General features: G+C 36.3%; 3 protein-coding genes across 3 annotated transcripts; 1 reads left to right on the forward strand and 2 right to left on the reverse strand.

The window, feature by feature from the left end:
* Positions 1 to 1,082, reverse strand: LOC120158481 (ras-related protein RABA3-like). The gene is made up of 2 exons (XM_039169303.1): positions 804 to 1,082; positions 1 to 497 (listed from the first exon to the last, which is right to left on the reverse strand). Exons 1-2 carry the CDS (start codon positions 1,055 to 1,057, stop codon positions 53 to 55), a joined length of 699 nt encoding a protein of 232 aa, XP_039025234.1. The 5' UTR covers positions 1,058 to 1,082; the 3' UTR covers positions 1 to 52.
* Positions 1,083 to 6,841: 5,759 nt separating this feature from the next.
* On the reverse strand, positions 6,842 to 7,323 carry LOC120158478 (calcium-binding protein KIC-like). Its single transcript, XM_039169301.1, has one exon. The coding sequence runs from the start codon at positions 7,240 to 7,242 to the stop codon at positions 6,862 to 6,864; it is 381 nt and encodes a 126-aa protein (XP_039025232.1). The 5' UTR covers positions 7,243 to 7,323; the 3' UTR covers positions 6,842 to 6,861.
* Positions 7,324 to 20,347: 13,024 nt separating this feature from the next.
* LOC120158483 lies at positions 20,348 to 22,446 on the forward strand. Its single transcript, XM_039169305.1, has 2 exons — positions 20,348 to 20,564; positions 21,644 to 22,446. The coding sequence occupies exons 1-2, from the start codon at positions 20,447 to 20,449 to the stop codon at positions 22,333 to 22,335; spliced, it is 810 nt and encodes a 269-aa protein (XP_039025236.1). The 5' UTR covers positions 20,348 to 20,446; the 3' UTR covers positions 22,336 to 22,446.
* Positions 22,447 to 22,739: the final 293 nt, after the last annotated feature.

Genomic DNA, 22,739 nt, shown 5'->3' on the forward strand with positions numbered 1-22,739 from the left:
AAAAAGGTAAAAGACCAATCATTCTCCTGATTTGAGAGGGAAAAAAAGGAAATTAACAAGAGCACGTGGATAGTTTCTTCATCTCACTTATTTCTAAATCAGGGCCGCCGATCACCTCAATCTTTGATCCTTTCAATGCCGTGGCGTGATCGACTCCGTTGCCACACTCCAATTGTTTTCTACAGAGAACTCCGTGAATTTCTTCGAGCAGCTTGAAGAATGCTTTATCCACGTTGTCACCGCTAAGTGCGGATGTCTCGGCAAAGAACAACCCCTGATCCTCCGCGAACTCAACCGCGTCTTCGGTTGGAACCGCCCTGTGGTCCACTAGATCAGCTTTGTTCCCGATCAGCATGATGACGATAGAGCTGTCGGAGTGGGCCCTCAGCTCCTCCACCCATCTCGCAACGTGATCGAAGGTCTGCCGCTTGGTGATGTCGTACACCAGCATTGCCCCCAACGCACCTCTATAGTATGCACTTGTCACTGCTCGGTACCTTCATCATAATATGATATTAATCTAATCAACACTCATAATTATATTATAATAGATGACATTCAATAAATTATAGTAGATTTTATTCTTTAACATGCAACATTCTTTTATCCACCTACTGCCACAAGTGATCTTAGTTATGATATTTTTCACCTAATATTCACGATGATGAAATACCACATGTTTTTCCCTGTGTTTTCGTCTACTTCAAAAGGTGACAGAAATTGATGAAATTTAGCGATAGGAAAATGATTTGAAGCTGAAGAGATCTGAGTTACAGGGGGAGGGGAGGGTGAAAGACGGTAACCTTTCTTGGCCAGCAGTGTCCCAGATCTGGGCTTTGACGAGTTTATTCTTAATGGTAACAGTCCTGGTCTGGAACTCGACACCAATGGTGGACTTGAAATCAAAGCAAAACTCATTCTTGGTAAACCTCGACAGAATCTGAGTCTTCCCAACAGCCGAATCACCGATCACCACTGCCTTATACACATAATCTATCTTCTCAGCAACGTTTTCTTGCCGATTCTCCACCTCAACGCCGTTCATCTCTTCATTCATTTTCACCGATGAAAAAGAAAGCTTCAAGTTTGACAGACCCCTTCCTTTTTATTTTTCCTCTTCTGTTTGCCAGTGGTGCTAGTGTGATAATTAAATAAGAAGCTTCAGTGGGGTGAGAATAAGTAAACAAAATATGGAAAAGATGGTATGAGACAATACGGTCCTGTCCTTGTTTCTCTATTCATGCTTTACCATGTGTGTACCACTTCTTATTTGCATTAATTTACTTTCAAAGATTGGAAAAAGCAATAATTACAAACACTTGATTTATTTTGGCTTAATGGTTGTATTGGGATGTGTCAAAACTGAAACTTAATTCTAAATACAGACACAACAATGATCTCATAATTCCCGGCACCGGGTGAAAGCTAGTTGTTCTTAAAACTGCTTTTGCAAAAGTTAATTGATGCAAAAAAAAGGTTTGTTTTGTTCCCTGGTGACCTTAACTTTTGATGATTTAAAGTAATTGGGATTATCAAAGGAGCCTGAAAAAAAAAACCAGGCCTGGTGATCAAGTGAGCATTCAAGGAGAGGCTAGGGCCAGCAGCAGATATGTACAAACAAATGGAGGTTATTGTCTTGAATTATTTTGAAACATTAATGGATTTGTTTTCATTTTAGTAGATTCTGTCGTGGGCTACATGCATGGTCCATCTAATAGCATTGCCATTTTTTTTTGCACCGACAAAAACTTGAGCACAGTAGCTTCCCCAATAACTAAATGATGAAAGAAAAGACCCTCTTTCTGTTGCCACTGACGGTAATATTCTCTTCTTTCAATCGCTTAAAGACTAATGAATTGCATTTTTTTTTCACTTTAAAATTGCATCGCTATGCTCGCATGTAAGGCTTGAAGGTGAGTGAAAAAAAGAGCTGATGTACAGGAAAATAAAAAGACCAAGATCCTGAAACAATGGTCAATGTTGTTGTAGCCTGTAGGGGCATGGTACATTTGACAGGTTTGATTCACGAAATGTAAGATAACTTTTGAGAATAATATTATTAGAATGTAATATTACTCTGAGAATGTTATATTGCTTTATTTAATTGTTTAACATGAATGTAAAATTAAAGTATTTGGTTAAAGGTATATAAGATTACTTGAATGCATATTTTATCAAATTATACTCGTGATATATGTTTTTTAAAAGAAGTTAAACTTTAATAATAAATTATAAATATTTGAATAAAAATTCATAGAAATATTTTAATCGTTATATTATCTAACTTTTTAAAAAAATACATTTAATATATAATTAGTTTATTAAACTTATATTTTTAAATAATTTTCATAAGCATCATATTTATTTATATAAAATATAATATAATATAAAAAATAATATTATGATCTCAAGTGGATAAATTTATTATTTTTTAATATATAAGATCTATTTTTTAATAACTTAAAATTAAGTATTATTTTAAATAATTATATTTTTAAAATCATATTATTTTTCACCTCATAAAATTATAAATAATTAATATATTGAATATTAAAAATATAACATAATTTCAGATACTCAAATTTATTAATATTCTACTAAATTAAACTCTTTGTATATTATTATTATATTTATAATTTTGAGTAAGTACAAAAAAAAAAGAATTGAAAAAGATCATTATAAAAAGAGAAAATAACCTCAGTGATCAAAAATTCTAGATAATATACGATTTTGACCAACTTTTTTTGGATTTGCGAAAATGACCAACAAAATCGCAATGTGATCTCTAATTCGCATTGCGGTCTCTACTATCGCAAATTCGCGTTGCATTTCGCGTTGCGATTTTTCATTTCGCGTTGCGATAGTCTATAGTTGTTGTTGCGATAGTCTACAGTTGTCGTTGCGATAGTTAAAAAAAAGATTTTGTTTCTTAAGAATTTTCTCTAAAAAGATAGTATCCGCGCGGACGTGTCGAAGACACGTATTACCACGACCACGACCACGACCCGAGACGGAAGGCGAAGTCCCCCTTGTTCTCTATCACTCAACAAGGAAGTGGGAAAGCCAAGCCTTAAATATCATTCTCAATAGTGTTTCCAATACTATGTGGGATTGAGCATTACCAACACTTATTTCCAATACAATGTGATTATTCAGGAAAAAATTAACAATCATGCACCTTAAAACAACTGAATTAGCAACCAATTGCATTAGTATTATACAATTAAATATGTCATAATTAAAAGTCAATCTACAATTAATCGCGATTATTGCAATTTTAAGCAAAACATTAAAAAAATAATATCACTATTTAAGGCTCAATCCCACATAGTATTGGGAACAAGTGTTGGTAATGCTCAAATCCCACATAGTATTGGAAACACTATTGGGAATAGTATTTAAGGCTTGGCTTTCTCACTTCTTTGTTGAGTGATAAAGAACAAGGGGGATTCTCACGCACCGCCGCCGCCGTCCGTCTCGTCTCGTCTCGGGTCGGGTCGGGTCGTGGTCGGGTCGTGGTCGTGGTCGTGGTAATACGTGTCTTCGACACGTCCGCGCGGATACTATCTTTTTAGAGAAAATTCTTAAGAAACAAAATCTTTTTTTTTAACTATCGCAACGAATTTGGAAAATCGCAACGACAACTGTAGACTACCGCAACAAAAACTGTAGACTATCGCAACGCGAAATGGAAAATCGCAACGCGATTTTCAACTATCGCAACGCGAACTGAAAAATCGCAACGCGAAATGAAAAATCGTAACGCGAAATGCAACGCGAATTTGCGATAGTGGAGATCGCAATGCGAATTAGAGATCGCATTGCGATTTTGTTGGTCATTTTCGTAAATCCAAAAAAAGTTGGTCAAAATCGTATATTATCTGGGATTTTTGGTTACTGTGGTTATTTTCTCTTATAAAAAATTCATTAGTCTAAGGGTATTCTTGTCTAAAATGGTGGAAATTGTCTAATGCTTAAGAATTTGGATGTAAATGACATTCCCATCATTTTAACAAAAAAATGTTACTATTGAGAAAAGATTATTCCCTAGTAAAATCTTTTCCATGATCTAAACGTGAGAATGCAATTCCGGAAAAGATTATTCCACTTAGTAATGTTCTTTTTTGCGAACAAAACTCTCCCTTGAAGTTTACTGGACCAAAAATAGCATTAAGCTTGACAAACAAGTTAAGAGAGTTAAAGTGCAATCATTTTGTTAATTTTAAAGAATAAACTTGAAACCCATAAAAGATGATGTTATTCTTTCTAGAGGATTTAGATTTGAGTTATCGTTATGCTCAAGTTTGTAGGATAAATAGATTAAGAAATATTTTGAACAAATATTATGCAATAGAGTAAAAAATTATAAATATTAATTCTCCAACATTGGATGATATCATGTACCTGTGAATTTGGGATACGAATGAATAAGGCATCTCTTAATTTCTCAAAGAAAACTAGTAGAGATGATTAGCATACCTTATGAAAGTTTTCATGTTGTTATAAATCGAACGACCCTCCGCGACTGAAACAATGGTGCTAAGGTTGCCATCTGCCAAAACCATATCGGAAGCTTCTTTACCAACCTGGAAAATTGAATGATGAACATCTTGAATCTGAAAGGCCACGATAATGAACATTCATAAGAAGGAAAAGGAATATATTTACCTCGGTTCCAGACTTCCAGTTATGCCCATGGCAATTCCATTGTCGGCCAGTTTGAGGGCAGGTGCATAAGTCACACCATCTCCGGTCATTGCAACAATTTCATCTCTCTGATGGTCTTGAAAGCACATTTGCCTACAAGATTCATCCATTGGAACAAGAGATCCATCTGAATATAAACTCTCAACAGCACCCTACACGCAATAAGCATGGATTTGCTGTCCAGGAAAAATAATTAAAAAATTGGTATATAAACAGAAAATTCAGAGAGATTAGTTGTGGTTGCCAACAAAAGAAAAAACAAACTAGCGTCGTCCGGACTCAAACCAGACCTTCAGTGTGTTAGGCTGACCTGATAATCAACTACACCACGACACCTTGCTGGCTATGTCTAAGAATAACGCTATTAGTTGTTTGAAAATTATTGTTTTATTCACTAAGCATTTCTTAATTCTTTAGTGGATTGTTTCAGAGATCTGCTGACTCAAAATATAAAAGGAATATGAAAAACTATGATTTTGGTGGATACAAACAAAAACTTATGATGCATGCAACTGAAGAAATAGTAATACCAAGTTAATGAATTGGCGACTACTTCAAATTAAGCAGAGAATTGAATGTTATGAGTTTCCCAAGTTGCTGCTCAATGCTCATCCCTGTATATGACAGACTTTGATTTTAACACTGGAAAACTTGGATTTTAACCTTTAATACACCACCGTCTTGATTCAATTTATCATGCAACGCTTCTACATATCATCATTATGTCGAACTTCCCCTCCACACACACACATATACATATATGCTGTTGTACATTTTTCTTAGTTCATACCGAAAAGAAATCCCGTGAGATGGCTGATGTACACCTAGTTGCATGGGCATAGCACCAATGGTACAAATTTTCATTTGTACCTCTGATTTCAATTTATGTTGCAGGGTTTGATTTCGTACATTTTGAGGATGAATATGATGTTGTAGATGTTATTCGCAGACTCGATAGTGGTCCTTTTAGTTATGGCAGGTGAACTCTGCTGTTCATTCTGAATTACTCCATTTTAAAAGTTGCCATCTTTGAGTCTTAATGGGTCTAAAAGCAATTAAAGTGTACTTTTAGGCTTAATTGTAAAATCATCCTTGAAGTATGCCCTCTGATCACTTTCACCCTTGAACTATTTTTGGTTAGTTTTCACACGTTTTATACTGTTGTCACTTTCACACCACCTGTTGTTCCTGCATGTCTCAGACGAGAAAGTCCTCACTGTGGTAAGATTCGGAGTACTGGTTCTGACCACTATAATGGTCCTGCTCATGACAAGCTGAAGTCCTCGGTAGGGGAAGCACCGCAGTCCTGAGTATGACAGTGATCAGAGTTAGTGACTTAAAGCCATTTATGGTTTCTTGCCGGTTCTTTTATCTGTTCTGAACGGGACTTTTAATATACATATAAAAAACGATCTTATGGGTTTATTATTATTTAAATAATAAAATCGATAAAAAATTATTTAAAATATTATTATTTATACTTAAAATATAAATATTTTTTAATATTTCTAGTAAAGTATCCATAAATAACAAAATCGATAAAAAATAACCAAATCGATAGAAATAACAATATTTATGATAATATTTTACTGGTTTTTTTATTTAAATAATAATAAAATTGTTAACATTTTTTTAACTGTATATTAAATCTGCTACATGAGATTATGTCCAGTTCTAAACTTTGTTTCAGTTTATTAATACTTTATATGCAATGCCAATGCCATCCTTATTGCTCATTGAATTCGCAGCAGTGACTTAAAGACATCAAGTGTTGTCACGTGGTTATCTAAGGTATTTTTGTAGCTATCTGCCTAGGTCTGTAATATTTATACCCTTTTTTCTCTTTGTACTTTTAAGTGTGGATAGTTAAGTCTGCTCGGTTGTATAATTTCGAGTCCAGAAGATCACTACAAAAAGAATTACACAGCAGATTGAGAAATAATGTTGGGGGAACAGATCTATTGAAGCTGTACGTGTTCAATTGGGTTTGTTTACCGGAGATCATTTGATTTGACTATGATGCCGTGCTGTAAGGACAGACTGGTGAACCACTGTTAACAGGTCGCAATCATTTTCATTAACAATTAATGGAACTTTTGCAGTACACAAGATCATAATTCGCCAGGTACAACTGATACAAAGCCCAAAGAAGAATCAAGCAGAGGGACTGTTGAGCTCCTGGTCAATGGCCTTCTGAAGCCAAGTTTCGGCGTCGTCCATCATCCCGGGGCTAAGCCTAACCATGAGGATACAGAACTCAGTCTGGTTGAGTGCCCCATCGCCGTCCAGATCATCTTCTCGAACCATCCCTTTAGCTTCCTCTCTGCTCATCCCTTCCATCCCCAAAAGTCCCGAATTCCTCCTCAGACTCTCCGGCGTAATCAACCCTTTTTTCCCGTCAGCTAGGAGCCGAAACCCTCCACATAATTCACCCACGAAAGCTTCCACGTCCAGCTTCTCCGCCATCACGGGCAACAAATCCTCGTACTTGCTTGTTGCTGCTGCTGTTGTTCCGTTAATCTCGTTGTTTTCCATTATGACGGGTTTCTCAAGGAAGTTCTCTTTTTTTTTTCTTTCTAGAGGAACTGCACTGAAGGTGCCCACGGTTGATTTTGCACCAAGAAAGCCGGTTATATATAAGGACATTTTCCTTGTTTTTCTCTCATTTTCCATGTACATTAATTTTTTTAACAACATAATCGCCTACCCTTTATTAGAATATAAAAGCATTTTATCGATACTTATAATTTTTATATCAAACGATACTAAGGTTTGTAGCACTCCACGGACTTGGTCATCACACGTTTATAATTGCCCGTCTCATAATACAATCTCTGGTCCTTGCCCTATATAGTCTATTATTTAAGCCTAAAATAAGAGTGTGGGCCGATCGAGGAGGTCTAGGCCCCGACACATGCTTTTCCCCTCGTCTTGCATCATCAAAATATCACACCTTTGAGAGATCAGGAACATGAATCCTACATTGAAAAAGAAAATGGAGGGTTTGGAGTTTATAAGCCGTGAAAGTATACATCTTGTCATACATGTCTTATGAAAAGGTAATATATGACAATCTTTTAAGGTGTAAGCTTGTTACCATTTAATTCTGGGGCCAATTCGGCATCTACGATGGTTTCCAGTACTGTTTTATTAGCCATTCTCACAGGTAAAAGCTCTGGCCTTTCTGCCACAAGGTAAAAACTTTCCGTCTGAAATTATTTTTCCACGAGAAAAATTCTACGGCATTAGTTTATTTGCATTATTGCGAAGACATGTAGGGAAAAGGTTGCTTGTCTGCACATTTATTTTGTAATTACTTTTCTCAATGAATAAATCACAAACTCAACATTTGCTGATAGTGCACTTGCTTTGATCAAGATCCCCCGTATAATAAAACAAAGCATTTGGCTCATACATGATTTATTTGCTCAACTTAATGGAAACATGTTAACAGTGAAATGAGTTGATTAATGCTGCAATAATGCACAAATGAGTTTGCTACTTATTTTTCTTGGATTATATGGAACTTTCCTTCTTTTAGCATCCTTAATACTAAAAGTTACAGCTTTTTTAGAGTGCAACGGAGATCTCCACTGAGTAGAAATGCAAATCGATGGTGCTGCAAAAAGGAAGATGTACTAGAATATTGAATATGATCTTTGATATAAAGAAATTTGTGTTTGGTATATATTCGAACATAAATATGGTCTTTATAATATACGAAAATTTTAAAAAATAATTATGCTCATATTGAACATATATGAATATCCAACATTCATTTCCAAGTTGATTAACATTTTTTGTGTGTAATTAACATGCTATACAAGCACAGTTCTCGATGATGATGCGTTCCATGATAGTGATCTCCAGTAGCAACGTTTCATTGACAATGATGCTTCCGGCCGAAAAGATCGCAATAGAAGAAATAAAAATTGTTAAAATCATATTAATTTGTAGAAAGGGCAAAAATTTTACAAGAGAACAGAAGAAAATGGCCGATGTTGTTAATCCCTGAACAGTCAACGGCTCCTTTGCCATTGAGCTCTCTCTATCCAATAAGCGTCACCCTCATCCTGCATAGCTTTTGAAACCAATGTTGATACTGTGCTTCAATTCCATCAGTCTGCCATATACAGGGATGAGCATTGAGCAGCAACTTGGGAAACTCATAACATTCAATTCTTTGCTTAATTTGAAGTCTTCACTAATTCATTAACTTGGTGTTACTTCTTCTTCAGTTGCATGCATCGTAAGTTTTTGTTTATATCAACCAAAACCAAAGTTTTACAGATTTCATTTATATTTAGAGTCAGCAGCCTCAGACGAGGCCAGCAGTTCATAAAATTATACTTTTTAAAATTAGTATGATATAGTATTATTCTTATAAACAGCAAACAAGTTGTTGTGTTGTAGTTGGTTATCACCTCAGTCTAACATACCAATTTTTTTCCCTTTCATGGAAACAGCACTAATCTATCTGTATTTTCTGTTCAAACACAGCTTCTAGTCAGCAAGGATGTGAATTTCTGAACAGCCAACATTTTAATGCCTACTCCTCCATCTTGGAAAGCTCTTGAAACCAACGTTGATATTGTACCTCAATCGCACCAGGCTGCAGCTTTATTTCCAACACCTAGACAAGCTCATAATACGTAATTCTCTGCTATATTTGTTAGTCTTTACCTATTCATTAACTGGTATTACACATTCAGTGGCGTTCATCATAAGGTTTTGTTCAGAGTTATGTCAACCAAAAGTAGAAGGAAACCGAACAATAATAAGAAAATGGTTGATGTTGTTAATCCCTTAACATTTTCTTTGCCATTAATGCATCTCTTTTTTGTAGGTCTCTAACGTCTGCCGAGTTCTTGAAACCATTGTCGATTCTGTGCTTCAACTGCATCATCTCCATCTAGTTTCAAATTCAAACAACCAGAAATTTTTCTTCCATATACAGAGCTGAGGATTGAGCAGCAAACTGGGAAGCTCTTAACATTCAATTTTCTGCTTAATTTGAAGTCTTAACGAATTCATTTAACTTAAAGTGCATGTTTATTATTAGTTTTTAATTAATAGTTAAATGAGATCAAAATGGTGTCGAAGTGTATTTAGTTATCACATCTGTCTAACACATTGAAAGTCTCTGGTTTGAGTCCCGGTGATGCCATACATTCCTATTTTCTTTTTCTGGTTATATTCCCATGATTGGAGCACTACTGATTGACACAGGAATAATTGCTGTGGCAATGCCAGGGATGCTTGTTCTAACCAACCGTTGATTTCAAAGCTTCTTAATAGGAGAGACAACCTACTAATTTTTATGTCGCTTTGCTATCAAATTTTGTGGTCATACTAGCTATCTTCAATTATTACAAACTTCTATTTCTTTTGGTAAAGAAATCCACATTTATTTAATTCTGTACGTAGGTTTAGAAAATATTCAATCTTCATGAAATCCCAACAGTCTCCAGCTTTTGATGCATCCTTGTATGTGTTTGTATTGAAGATCTTTGGAACTTCAAGTTATGGATCACCTTATTCTATATGATACAGCAGCACTTAGTTATAGGTGAAAAGACACTTATGCTGCACACCTGCATCTCAGCAACAATTGTGCCAGACTTTGCTGCATGCATCTGCAGTTGTTCTTCCTTGCAAAATTGCAGAGATTTTGGGTAGAATTATATATTCTATTAGACATGTCTTCTGAGAAGAGAATACATGTCAAATGCTTTAAGGTGGAAGCATGTTCCCATATACTTTTGGGGCAATTCAGCATCTACGATGGATTCTTAAGGCGGTGCCAGTTTTACTACCCATTCTTGAAGGTAAAAGCTCTGTCCTTTTTGCCACAAGGTAAAAACTTTCGGTCTGAAATTATTTTGCCACGAGAAAAATTCTACGACATTAGTTCATTTGCATTATTGAGAAGACATGTAGGGAAAAGGTCTGCACATTTATTTTTTAATTACTTTTTTTCAATGAATAAAGTAACTAAAAAATGGAACAAATCACAAGCTCAATATTTGCTGATACTGCATTTGCTTTGATCGAGATCGCCTATATAATAAAACAAAGCATTTGGCTCATGATTTATTTGCCCAGCTTAATGGGAACATGTTAACAGTGAAATGAGTTAATTAATGCTGCAATAATGCATAAATGAGTTTGCTACTTCATTTTTCTCTTGGATTATATGGAACTTTCCTTCTTTTAGCATCCTTAATACTAAGAACTTTACAGCTTTTTTCCAATGTAACGGAGCACTCCACTGAGTAGAAATGCAAATCAATGGTGCAGGACAGAAGTGCTGCAAAAAGGACGATGTACAAGAACATTGAATACGATCTTTAAAATTTTAAAGAAGTTCGTGTTTGATATATATATTCGAACATGAATATGATCTTTATAGTATACGAAGAAATAAAGAAAATTAATTTTGTATGGAACATATATTAATATTCAATTGCATCAGTCTGCCATAGACAGGGATGAGCATCGAGCAGCAGCTTGGAAACTCGTAACATTCAGTTCTCTGCTTAATTTGAAGTCGTCGCCAATTCATTAACTTGGTATTACTACTTCAGTTGCATGCCTCATAAGTTTTTGTTTATACAAACCAAAATCATAGTTTTACTGATTCCATTTATATTTTGAGTCAGCAGCCTCAGATGATCCAGCAGTTTATTAAAGATCTCCTTCTCAACCAGTATCTCTGAAACACTCGACAAAAGAATTAAAAATTGCTTAATGAATTATCTTTCAAACAATTAATAGTTATTTTTGGACCCGTCAAGCAAGGTGTCGTGGTGTAGTTAGTTATCATGTCAGTCTAACACACTGAAGGTCTCCGGTTTAATTACGGGCGATGCCATTTATTTTGATTTCTTTGCAACAGTAATTGTTCTCTCTCTCTGTGTTATCTGTTTATGTACCCTTTTTTTCTTTTTCTTGGAAACAGCAAATAATGCTGCTGTTGCAAAAACGGAAATGTGTGAAGAAAAGTCACTTTTGCCTTAAAAGATTGGCCGATTCCAATAGTTGTCATCTTCTGATAACCAAGAAACAACTGTTGGTTTTTGACAAATATCCCACATTGATTTTGTATAAGGAGGAGGGAAAATTCTTTTGTTATAAATAGAGCCCTCCTCCTCCTTAGTTTATCATCCCACAAATATAAGCCTTCTTCACTATTAAAAGCTATTTGTACTCTTTCTCTCTTTGTAATATTTCCTCTACTAGTGAAATATTATTTTAGTAGTGTTCGAGGAGGTAGGTATAATTTTGGCCTAACCTCGTTAAATTTTGGTGTTCTCTTTATGTATATTTAATAGCTATTATCGGGTATAGTTGTTGTTAATTATTGTCCTATTAAAATTACTTGTCTTGGTAGTTCTGTCTAAGGAAAGTGGGTTTTAAGAGGGATCATTGTGACCCCTCCTCTTTCATGGGAATCTACCTTGGGGTGATTTTTAGTACAATCATTTTCACACTAGTCACCTAGATAATAGTTTTCAAGGTGAATTTGTTATTATTGGTGGAAATCAACCCGAATTCCACAACAATTGGTATCAGAGCTCTTGGTTTATTTTAGTATGCTCTATGGTTGCGACTTAGGCTGATCTTCCACATCAGGAAAAATTTCTTGGGATAATTGGCATTCAGCATTGACAACTATTAAATAGAATTTGTAGCAGAAATGGCAGACGCAACAAAAACATCCACATCGTCGTCAGCAGCTGTGACAAATGTTAGATTTACAGTGGAGATTTTTGATGGCACCAGTCATTTCGGCATGTGGCAAAGTGAGGTTCTAGATGCCCTATTTCAGCAGGGTCTAGACATTGCTATTGAAGGAGAGAAACCAGATGATGTTGAGGAGAAAGAATGAAAGATGATCAATAGATTGACATGTGGTATTATTCGATCGTGTCTTTATAGAGAGCAGAAGTATGCATTTTCTAAGGAAACTTCTGCAAGTAAATTATGAAAGACACTGGAGGAGAAATTTTTGAAGAAAAGTGGTCAGAACAAGCTCTACATGAAAAAGAGATTATTCCGCTTCAACTATGTACCAGGTACCACTATGAATTATCACATTCCTAGCTTTAATCAGCTGGTGACTGATCTGATGAATATGGACGTGACTTTTGAAGACGAAGATCTGACTCTAATGTTGATGAGATCACTTCCTGATGAGTTTGAGTATCTTGAAACTACTCTACTTCATGGGAAAGTTGATGCGTCTTTCAGTGAAGTAAATGCTGCCTTGTATAGTTATGAATTGAGAAAGAAAGACAAATAAGAAAACACAAATGTCGAAGCAGAAGCTCTTGTTGTTAGAGGTCGTTCGAAGAGTCAGAATAAAGAAAGAAGAGGGAGATCGAAGTCAAAGTCCAGATTGAGCAAAGATGAATGTGCCTTTTGTCGAGAAAAAGGGCACTGGAAGAAAGAATGTCCCAAGCTAAATAACAAAGGCAAACCTGAAAGGGGAAAGGCTGTCTCATAATCAAATGTGATCAAGTATGATGATGCAGATTCAGATTTTGCATTCGCTGCTACGCCATCAACCGCTGTTCCAGTTCATGGCTGTTAGATTCAGCTTGTAGCCACCATATGACCCCCAATAGAGAATGGTTCTTTGATTTTAAAGAACTAAAAGGTGGAATTGTCTACACATCAAATAATTCCCCTCTTGACACACTTGTGATTGGATCAATTCGCTTGAGGAATCAGGATTGATCAATCAGAACCTTAACATGTGTCCATTATGTACCAGATTTAATGAGAAATCTCATCTCTGTGGGAACCTTAGAGTCAAAAGGTTTAGAAGTGAGGGCAAAAGATGGGATTATAAGGATTATCTCTGGTGCACTGGTGATAATGAAGGGAATCCGAAAAAGAAACAATGTGTATTACTTTCTGGGTAGTACAATTGTTGGGACAGCAGCAGTGGCAGCTTCTACTGATGAACATGAGTCAGAAGCAACCAGGTTATGCCATATACGCTTGGGGCATGTTGGTGAAAAATCCTTGAAATTGCTGATAGATCAAGGATTATTGAAAGGTGCTCGGGCTTGCAAATTAGCTTTTTGTGAGCATTGCATCAAAGGGAAGAAGACGAGGGTGAAATTTGGAACAACAATCCATGATACTAAAGGTATTTTGGATTATGTTCATTCAGATGTATGAGGGCCTTCCAAGACAATTTCATTGGGAGGAACATACTATTATATCACCTTTGTTGATGTTTTTTCTCGGAGAGTTTGGGTGTATACAATGAAGATAAAGGATGAGGTGCTAGGATTTTTCCTTAAATGGAAAAAGATGGTGGAGACTCAAACAGGCAGAAAAATCAAACGTCTCCGTACAGACAATGGTGGAGAGTACAAAAATGATCCATTTCTGAAAGTCTATGAAGAAGAAAGTATTGTCAGACATTTCACTGTCAGAAGTACACCACAACAGAATGGGGTGGCAGAGCGTATGAACCGAACATTAGTAGAGAATGTTCGGTGTATGTTGTCTAATGCTGGGTTAGGCAAAGAATTTTGGGCTGAGGCTTTGGTCTATGCTTGTCACCTTGTCAACCGATTACCATCGACTGCTATTGGTGGTAAAACACCATTAGAGAAATGGTTTGGAGTACCTGCTACAGATTATGATTCCTTACATGTGTTTAGTTCCACTGCATACTACCATGTTAAGGAGTCAAAGCTGGATCCAAGAGCAAAGAATGCGATCTTTATGGGGATCACCTCTAGTATGAAAGGCTATCGTCTTTGGTGTCCAGAAACAAAGAAAATAATCTTCAGCAGAGATGTTACCTTTGATGAATCTACCATGTTAAGAAAGGTGACTTCAGAAAAATTGGAGCAGACATATGGAACTCCCAAACAGGTGGAGTTTGAAAGAAGCAGAATTGACCCAGCCAGTAAAGAAACTGATGTTGACTCTCCTATGGTAGAACAAGAGTCAGATGAAGAAGAGGTTCAGACCCAAGAACCTCTACAGCAACATGAATCAATTGCACTCAGAAAGGGAAAGAGGACCATTACACAACCTGCTCGTTATGCTGATAAGGTCTCTTTTACATCACCAATTGCAATTGATGACGTTTTTGCCACTTTTAATGAAGCAGTCCAAAGTTCAGAACATAAAAAGTGGAGGATCACCATGAATGAAGAAATGCAATCCCTTCAAAAGAATCAGACGTGGAAACTAGCTAGTCTTTCGAAGGGAAAGAAGGTAATTGAGTGCAAATGGGTATATGCAAAGAAAGATGGATTTCCTGACAAGAATAACATCCGCTACAAAGCAAGATTGGTGGCTAAAGGCTACGCTCAAACGGAGGGAGTTGATTATAATGAAGTATTTTTTCCAGTTGTAAAACATTCCTCCATCAGAATTTTGTTGGCTTTGGTAGCACAGTTGGATTTGGAACTAGTTCAGATGGATGTAAAAACTGCATTTTTACATGGAGACTTGGATGAGGAAATCTACATGACTCAGCCAGATGGATTCAAAGTTGCTGAAAAATAAGAGATGGTGTGCAAATTAGAAAAATCGCTATACGGATTGAAGTAATCTCCAAGGCAGTGGTACAAGCGATTTGACAAGTTTATGATAGGGCAGAAGTGCACAAGAAGCAAATATGATCATTGTGTGTATTTACGCAAGCTACAAGACGGATCCTATATATATATTCTTTTTTATGTTGATGATATGCTGATAGCTTCCAGGAGTCAGGCAGAAATTGCGAAACTAAAGACTCAATTGAACAGGGAGTTTGAGATGAAGGATCTTGGTGAAGAAAATAAGATTCTAGGTATGGAGATATCAAGGGATAAAAAATTGGGAAGACTTTGTTTATCTCAGAAATAATATCTGAGGAAGGTACTAAAACGTTTTGGCATGAATGAGAAGTCAAAACCAGTTAGTACACCTCTTGCTCCTCATTTCAAGCTCGGTGCATCCATGTCACCTAAGGATGATGCAGAACGGGAATACATGTCAAAGGTTCCGTATGCAAGTGTTGTTGGTAGCTTAATGTATGCAATGTTGTGTACGAGACCCGATATTTCACAGGCAGTTGAGGTTGTGAGCAGGTATATGCATGATCCTGGAAAGGAGCATTGGGAAGTTGTGAAATGGATTCTGAGGTATATTCTGAACACCGTAGATGTTGGTTTGGTATTTCAGCAGGACAAACAAGATGGTCAGTGTGTAGTTGGGTATTATGATTCAGACTATGCATGTGATTTGGACAAGCGTCGATCAACTACTGGTTATGTGTTTACATTTGCAAAAGCACCAGTCAGTTGGAAGTCCACCTTATAGTCAACAGTGGCTTTGTCTACTACAGAGGAAGAGTATATGGCAGTTACAGAGGCTGTGAAGGAGGCAATTTGGCTTCAAGGTTTGTTTGGTGAATTGGGAATGGAACAAAAGCACATCAAAGTGCACTTTGACAGTCAAAGTGCTATTCATTTAGCAAAGAACCAAGTTTACCATGCAAGGACGAAGCATATCGATGTTCGATATCACTTTGTACGAGAGATTCTAGAAGAAGGTGGAGTCATAATCCAGAAGATTCGGACCACTAAGAATCCTGCTGATATGTTGACAAAAGTGGTAACTACGGTCAAGTTTAAACATTGTTTAGACTTGGTCAATATTGTTACAAATTGAAAGATGAATTTGCAGACACTACTGAAGATTGGATTTTTTGAGAGACGTGTGTGGAATTTGCCAAGGTGGAGATTTGTTGGTTTTTGGCAAATATCCCACATTGGTTTTGTATAAGGAGGAGGGGAAATTCTTTTGTTATAAATAGAGCCCTCCTCCTCCTTAGTTTATCATCCCACAAATATAAGCCTTCTTCACTATTAAAGGCTATTTGTACTCTTTCTCTCTTTGTAATATTTCCTCTACTAGTGAAATATTACTTTAGTAGTGTTCGAGGAAGTAGGTATAATTTTGGCATAACCTCGTTAAATTTTGGTGTTCTCTTTATGTCTATTTAATAGCTATTGTCGGGTATAGTTGTTGTTAATTATTGTCCTATTAAAATTACTTGTCTTGGTAGTTCTGTCTAAGGAAAGTGGGTTTTAAGAGGGACCATTGTGACCCCTCCTCTTTCCTGGGAATCTACCTGGGGGTGATTTTTAGTACAATCGTTTTCACACTAGTCACCTAGATAATAGTTTTCAAGGTGAATTTGTTATTATTGGTGGAAATCAACCTGAATTCCACAACAACAACATGTTAATCTGAAGTGCAAAATTTATACATTCTCATTCCAATTAATGACACCAAAAAGCATAGCATCTGGTTAGCAAGAATCACAATTCTAGAAGTTTAAACCGTTTTCATCAAAATTTTCAAAAAAAAATGGTAAAGCTAACAAGGAAAAACAAAAGGGGAACACAAAAATAAAGGGAAAGAATAAAACGATTAAAAGGATGTTAATGTCTAAACAGCCAACATTTGGATGCTTGCTCCCTCGTCTTGGAAAGGTCTTGAAACCAATGTTGATATTGTGCCTCAATTGCATTAGGCTCCCTCCAGCTTTGTTTCCAACATCTAGAGAGCAACTTGGCAAGCTCATAATGCTTAATTCTCTGCTTAATTTGTTAGTCTTTACCTATTCATTAACTGGTATTACATATACAGTTGCATTCTCCATAAGGTTTTTGTCCAGAGTTATTTCAGCCAGAAGTAGAAGGAAACAAAATAATAATAAGAAAATGGTTGATGTTGTTAATCCCTTAACATTTTCTTTGCCATTAATCCATCTCTTTTCTGTAGGCCTCCAATGTCTTTATAGCTCTTGAAACCATTGTCGATGTTGTGCTTCAATTACATCTGTTTCCGGCTTTAGTTCTCTGCTTCATTTGAAGTCTTCACCAATTCATTAACTCCGGCTTTACTTTCTTCTTCATTTGAAGTCTTCTTGTTCAGAGTTTCATATCAAACAAAATCATAGTTTTACATATTCTATTTCATTTTGAGCCAGCAGCCTCAAACGGTCCAACATTTTATTAAAGGTCTACTCCTCGAGCAGTGTCTCTGAAACAACGGACAGAAGATATAAGAAATGCTCAACGAGTAAACTTCTTATATTGACTGGTAAAATTATTAAAGGACACTTCTTGAGTTAACCTCATATGATTTTGTGGTTTCATTGGTTATTACATCAGTCTAACAATTTGAAGGCCTCCGGTTAAAGTCCGGTGATGCCATTTATGCCTTTTGTTACCTTTCTCTAACAGCAATGATACTTTTTTGTTAGTATATCTATAACTTAATTTTTAAATCAAGACAACATGGTGTTGTAGTGTAGTTGGTTATCACATTAGACTAACACATTGAAGGTCTCCGATTTAAGTTTGGGCGATGTCATCTGATTTATTTTACACTTTTTCAATACAATTAGTAACAGAATAAAAAACGATAAACGAAAGTCTAAAAAAACTACAACGCAATTACATAAATGTCTTTTGAATAACACAAATATTAAAAAATATAGATCATGAAACTTTCTATTATCGCAAGCTGAGTACTGCACTTCTACCTCCTTAGAGTACCAGTCTTCATCACTACTTAAATCATCAACGTTCTAAAAAAACAACAAACAACCAAAGAGAAAAATTTGTTTAGTGAAAATAATATTTGTGAAATTTAAATATTAATACTAAGGTTATGTAATATAAAAACTTTCTTATATACTATGTCAATGATATACTCCCCTTCATCATCACAATCTTCATTAATAGTGGAACAAGCATGCGTTCTTTCAAAAGTGTCTTGTCATAAATAAATAAAAATTATATTACAAATAATGTGAAATATAAAATTAAAGCGAAGAAGGGAAATAATATAACTACTAATAAGTATAAAAGACAACCCTATAAGAACTCAAGTGTATCCCTCTATAAAATATTTATACTTATTATGTCATTTATATTTATTTTAAAATCATATGTGGATTTTTCTATAAACGGGTCCAGACCCATTACCTTAGTGTCAGATCTGGACCCGAATTTGTACTTTAATCAGAAGATTCAGATTCAGTCCGAATCATTTGGATCCAAAATTTCAGGATCCAAATCATATAAAACGGATCTGAATCTACGGATTGCAGTCGGGTCCAAGATCCGTTGCCATCCCTAATTCTAACCAACCTTTGATTTCAAAGCTTCTTAATAGCGAGGCAACCTAATAATTTGTATGTCGGTTTTCAATCAAATTTTGTGGTCATACTAGCTATCTTGAATTATTAAAACTTCTATATCCTTTGATAAAGAAATCCACATTTATTCAATTCTGGAAGTAGGTTTAGAAAATATTCAATCTTGTAATTCCAACAGTCTCCAGCTTTTGATGCATCCTTATATGAGTTTGTATTGAAGATCTTTGGAACTTCAATTTTAGTTTTGGATCGCCTTATTCTGTTTGATCCTGCAGCACTTAGTTATAGGTGAAAATTCACTAATGTTCCACACCTGCAACTCAGCAACAACTGTGTCAGACATTGCTGCATGCATCTGCTGTTGTTCTTAGGGGTGTAAACGAGCGAGTCGCTCGATTATTGTTGAGCTCGACTCGACTCGAAAGCTCTGAAATGGAGCTCGACTCGAAAACCCGCGAGCTTAAAATTTTTAAGCTCGACTCGAACTCGAAATCCTGAACTGAAGCTCGTGAGTAACTTGAAATGAAAAAAAAAATATTAAACTTAACAAGATTGAATCCTCAAACTTAAACTCGAACTTAAACCTTAAATACATGAAAGTTTTATTGTATTTAAAAAAAAATCAACACATAAATCTTAATATATTATATTTTCGAGCTGCTCACGAGCTTTTCAAGTCGAATATCAAGTAGCTCGTTTCGGCTCGTTAAGAATTCGAGTCGAGCTCGAGTTCGAGTCTATTCGAGTATTTATCGAGCCTTGACCGAATCAATCTCGAGTAGCTCACGATCTATCTCGTCTCATTTACCGCCCTAGTTGTTCTTCCTTGCGAAATTGCAGTTGGTGTATCAATTGATAAAGATCTAGGAGTTCATCCTCCCTGACAACCAATACCATTGTACTGAATGCTTGATTGTTTTCTGTGGCATCCATGATGATAACCCAAAGAATTTTCTTATCAAGGATGGGACATATTGTGGAAACCCTGGGACAAGGTGATCATTGTTGTATTATAAGACACCATTGTTGTACCTTTTGTAAAGGGAATGCTAGAAAGTTGAAATACTTCATTGATAACCAATATGTAAGGTTGAAGCAAACATCATATTTTACATATAAAAGGTTGGAAAGGTATAGGAATGGATGAAACTTCGTAATGTATTAAGGAATCCAAAGCCCTTTCTCGTTTCCTTGTTCTTTTTCCAAGGGCAACCCTTTGCCTTTGATTGTCGTCTTTCATTAACAAGCTCACAAGTCATAATCTTTAGTTCGATAAACTTCCTTGATGCCTCGTAATGGTGGGTTTAAAAATCCCATACCTACCCTTTCATAGTCAACAGTTGAAAAAAAGGGAAAAAGCAAGAGGGGGTGGTGTTTATCGTTGTTATTCCATAATGATGGTGACCTTTTAAAAAAGAATTAAATACCAAAGGAACCGATATTTGGTTTTGATTCGGTGAGCCAATAAGATTAAGCCACGATGATTTGATTATGTGGGATCTACCGTGATTAAGCCACATTGTCAGAGGCAGAGAAGCAGTGGAGATGAAGACGCTGGGAAGGGTAAAAATGGGTCTGCTTTCAAACAAGGTAGAGAGGGATGAGATCAAACCAGGAGACCATATTTACACTTACAGAGCTGTTTTCACCTACTCTCACCATGGTATCTTTTCTCTCCTTCTTTGGCTTCAATTTGGACTTTCGATCCTTTGTTACCCCAAAAATGTAAAGACTTGGTAAACAATTTGCATTCTGATTTGTGCATTATCCTCTGATTCTCTGGGTTTTTTCTTGTGAATTTGACTCATGTTCGATAATTTTCCATGTTACCCTCTCCAAGTCTTGTATTTGGGTCTTTTGACTATTTTTTGACGATATTGTTCCTGGGTCTTCGTAGAGTAGTTGTAAAAGTTACTCCTTTTCTCCATTGGAATATGTGATGCGTAAGAAAATCAGCAAAAGAAAAACCCTTTATTTCCGTATTAGATCTGTCGGTTGGAGTTTTTGTTGACAGTAGAAGAGAGATAATAGGGGTTTATAATTTCACCATTCTTAGGTTGTCTCCATCTTAAGCTGCTGGAGTGTTTTCATTGGCAGTTTTTTTTAAATGTTACTTTGAATCATGCCTTTTCTATGATCTAGTTTGATATGCAAAGTCTTCTATAAAGTGATTTGTAGGGGCAAATTGTTGCTTGATAGCTGCATTGAGGATAAATTTAACAATTATGTCAGTATGGAGAGCTTCATTTGGTTCATCAAGTGGAGAACGTTTTTGGAGTAGAATTCTTAGCTTGCCACAGTTGTTTGAGATCTATTTGACATTTTTCAATCTCTTCGCTCTTCTTGTTAGGAATTGGCGGTGTTATCGAAGTTTCAATCCGAGTCGTGATATCTTTAACACAAAGATTTAGTGCTGCATTTTCTATTTCTCGATCATGATATCTTTAACTGTGTAAAACTTAAACTTTTTGCTTGCTATATTAGTGATCCCATTGATATTCATCTTGTTGGTTGTTAGACTGATGACTATTCTCATTTCATCAACTGAACTATGTATTTTGAAGTCACCATCGTTGTCAAGATCCTTTCTATCTGTAGACAACTGCCTTAATATTATTGTTGAGATTCCAAAGCATATGTCTGGCTCCTGCTCCTGCTCCTGCTTCTGCTTCCTGTGTCGTAGTTAACCCGTGCTTTTGTGATTGTTAACCTTATGAGCTTGTCGAATGTCGAATCATGTAGGTGTCTTTGTTGGTGGAAGCAAGGTGGTTCACTTTAGGCCTGAAAGGAACTTGGATTCCAGCGTTGGATCATCTTCTGAGCTATATGATCCTATATCCCCTCAATCAGCTTGCCCGATCTTTCCTGATTGTGGTTTCCGGCAGTCAAACAGTGGGGTAGTACTCTCATGCCTGGATTGCTTCCTTCGGAATGGATCTCTTTACTGCTCTGAGTACGGGGTGACCCCATCAGTTTTCGTTGCCAAAGTGCGTGGAGGCACATGCACCACAGCAGTGTCCGACCCTCCTGGAACGGTTATCCACAGGGCAATGTATCTTCTTCAAAACGGATTTGGAAACTACGACATATTTCAGAATAACTGTGAGGACTTTGCTCTGTATTGCAAAACTGGTCTTTTGATTATGGAAAAGCTCGGGTTCGGGAGAAGCGGTCAGGCATCATCGGTGATCGGTGCCCCCTTGGCTGCTCTCATTTCTTCTCCACTAAAGCTGTTGATGCCAAGTCTTGTAGGTGTGGCAACGGTTACGGCTGGGATGTACTGTATGAGCAGGTATGCAACCGATATAGGCGTTCGAAGCGATGTGATAAAGGTGACCGTGGAAGATTTGGCTGTGAACCTCGGCTGGGCAGCGCCCCGTGATGAAGCAGCTCAGGAAAACGAGGCTTCTAACAGACAACTCATAACATTGTAACATGATGCAATATTTCATTGAACTCGCTATGTGATTCTCTCCCTGTCTGTCTTACCTCATAACTTTATCATTGTTTTCTAGCAGATTAAGCTGCGTATTAAGAAACAGCTTTTAACAAATAACTAAATGAAGTCAGGGACAGTGGTTGCTTATTAAAATGCATTGCTAGCTTTATTTGTTACTTCTTTCGGCTCCTACAAATATGGTACTCCTAAATTAATTGGCACAAATTCAATTGATGAGATATTAATTCGAGCGTCATCGATTATCAAATGCATAAACATATTATTCATTATCATCCTTTTACAGATAGGTCTAAGGAATTTTGTTGCTTGGTATTCGAAAATCAATGGCGTGTCTTACGAGAAAGAGCAGCCACCGGAGGACCTGAACCGGAGCATGGA

The sequence above is a fragment of the Hibiscus syriacus genome, unplaced genomic scaffold, assembly GCF_006381635.1.
Source record: "Hibiscus syriacus cultivar Baekdansim isolate YM2019G1 unplaced genomic scaffold, ASM638163v2 tig00111317_pilon, whole genome shotgun sequence".
Lineage (NCBI taxonomy): Eukaryota > Viridiplantae > Streptophyta > Magnoliopsida > Malvales > Malvaceae > Hibiscus > Hibiscus syriacus.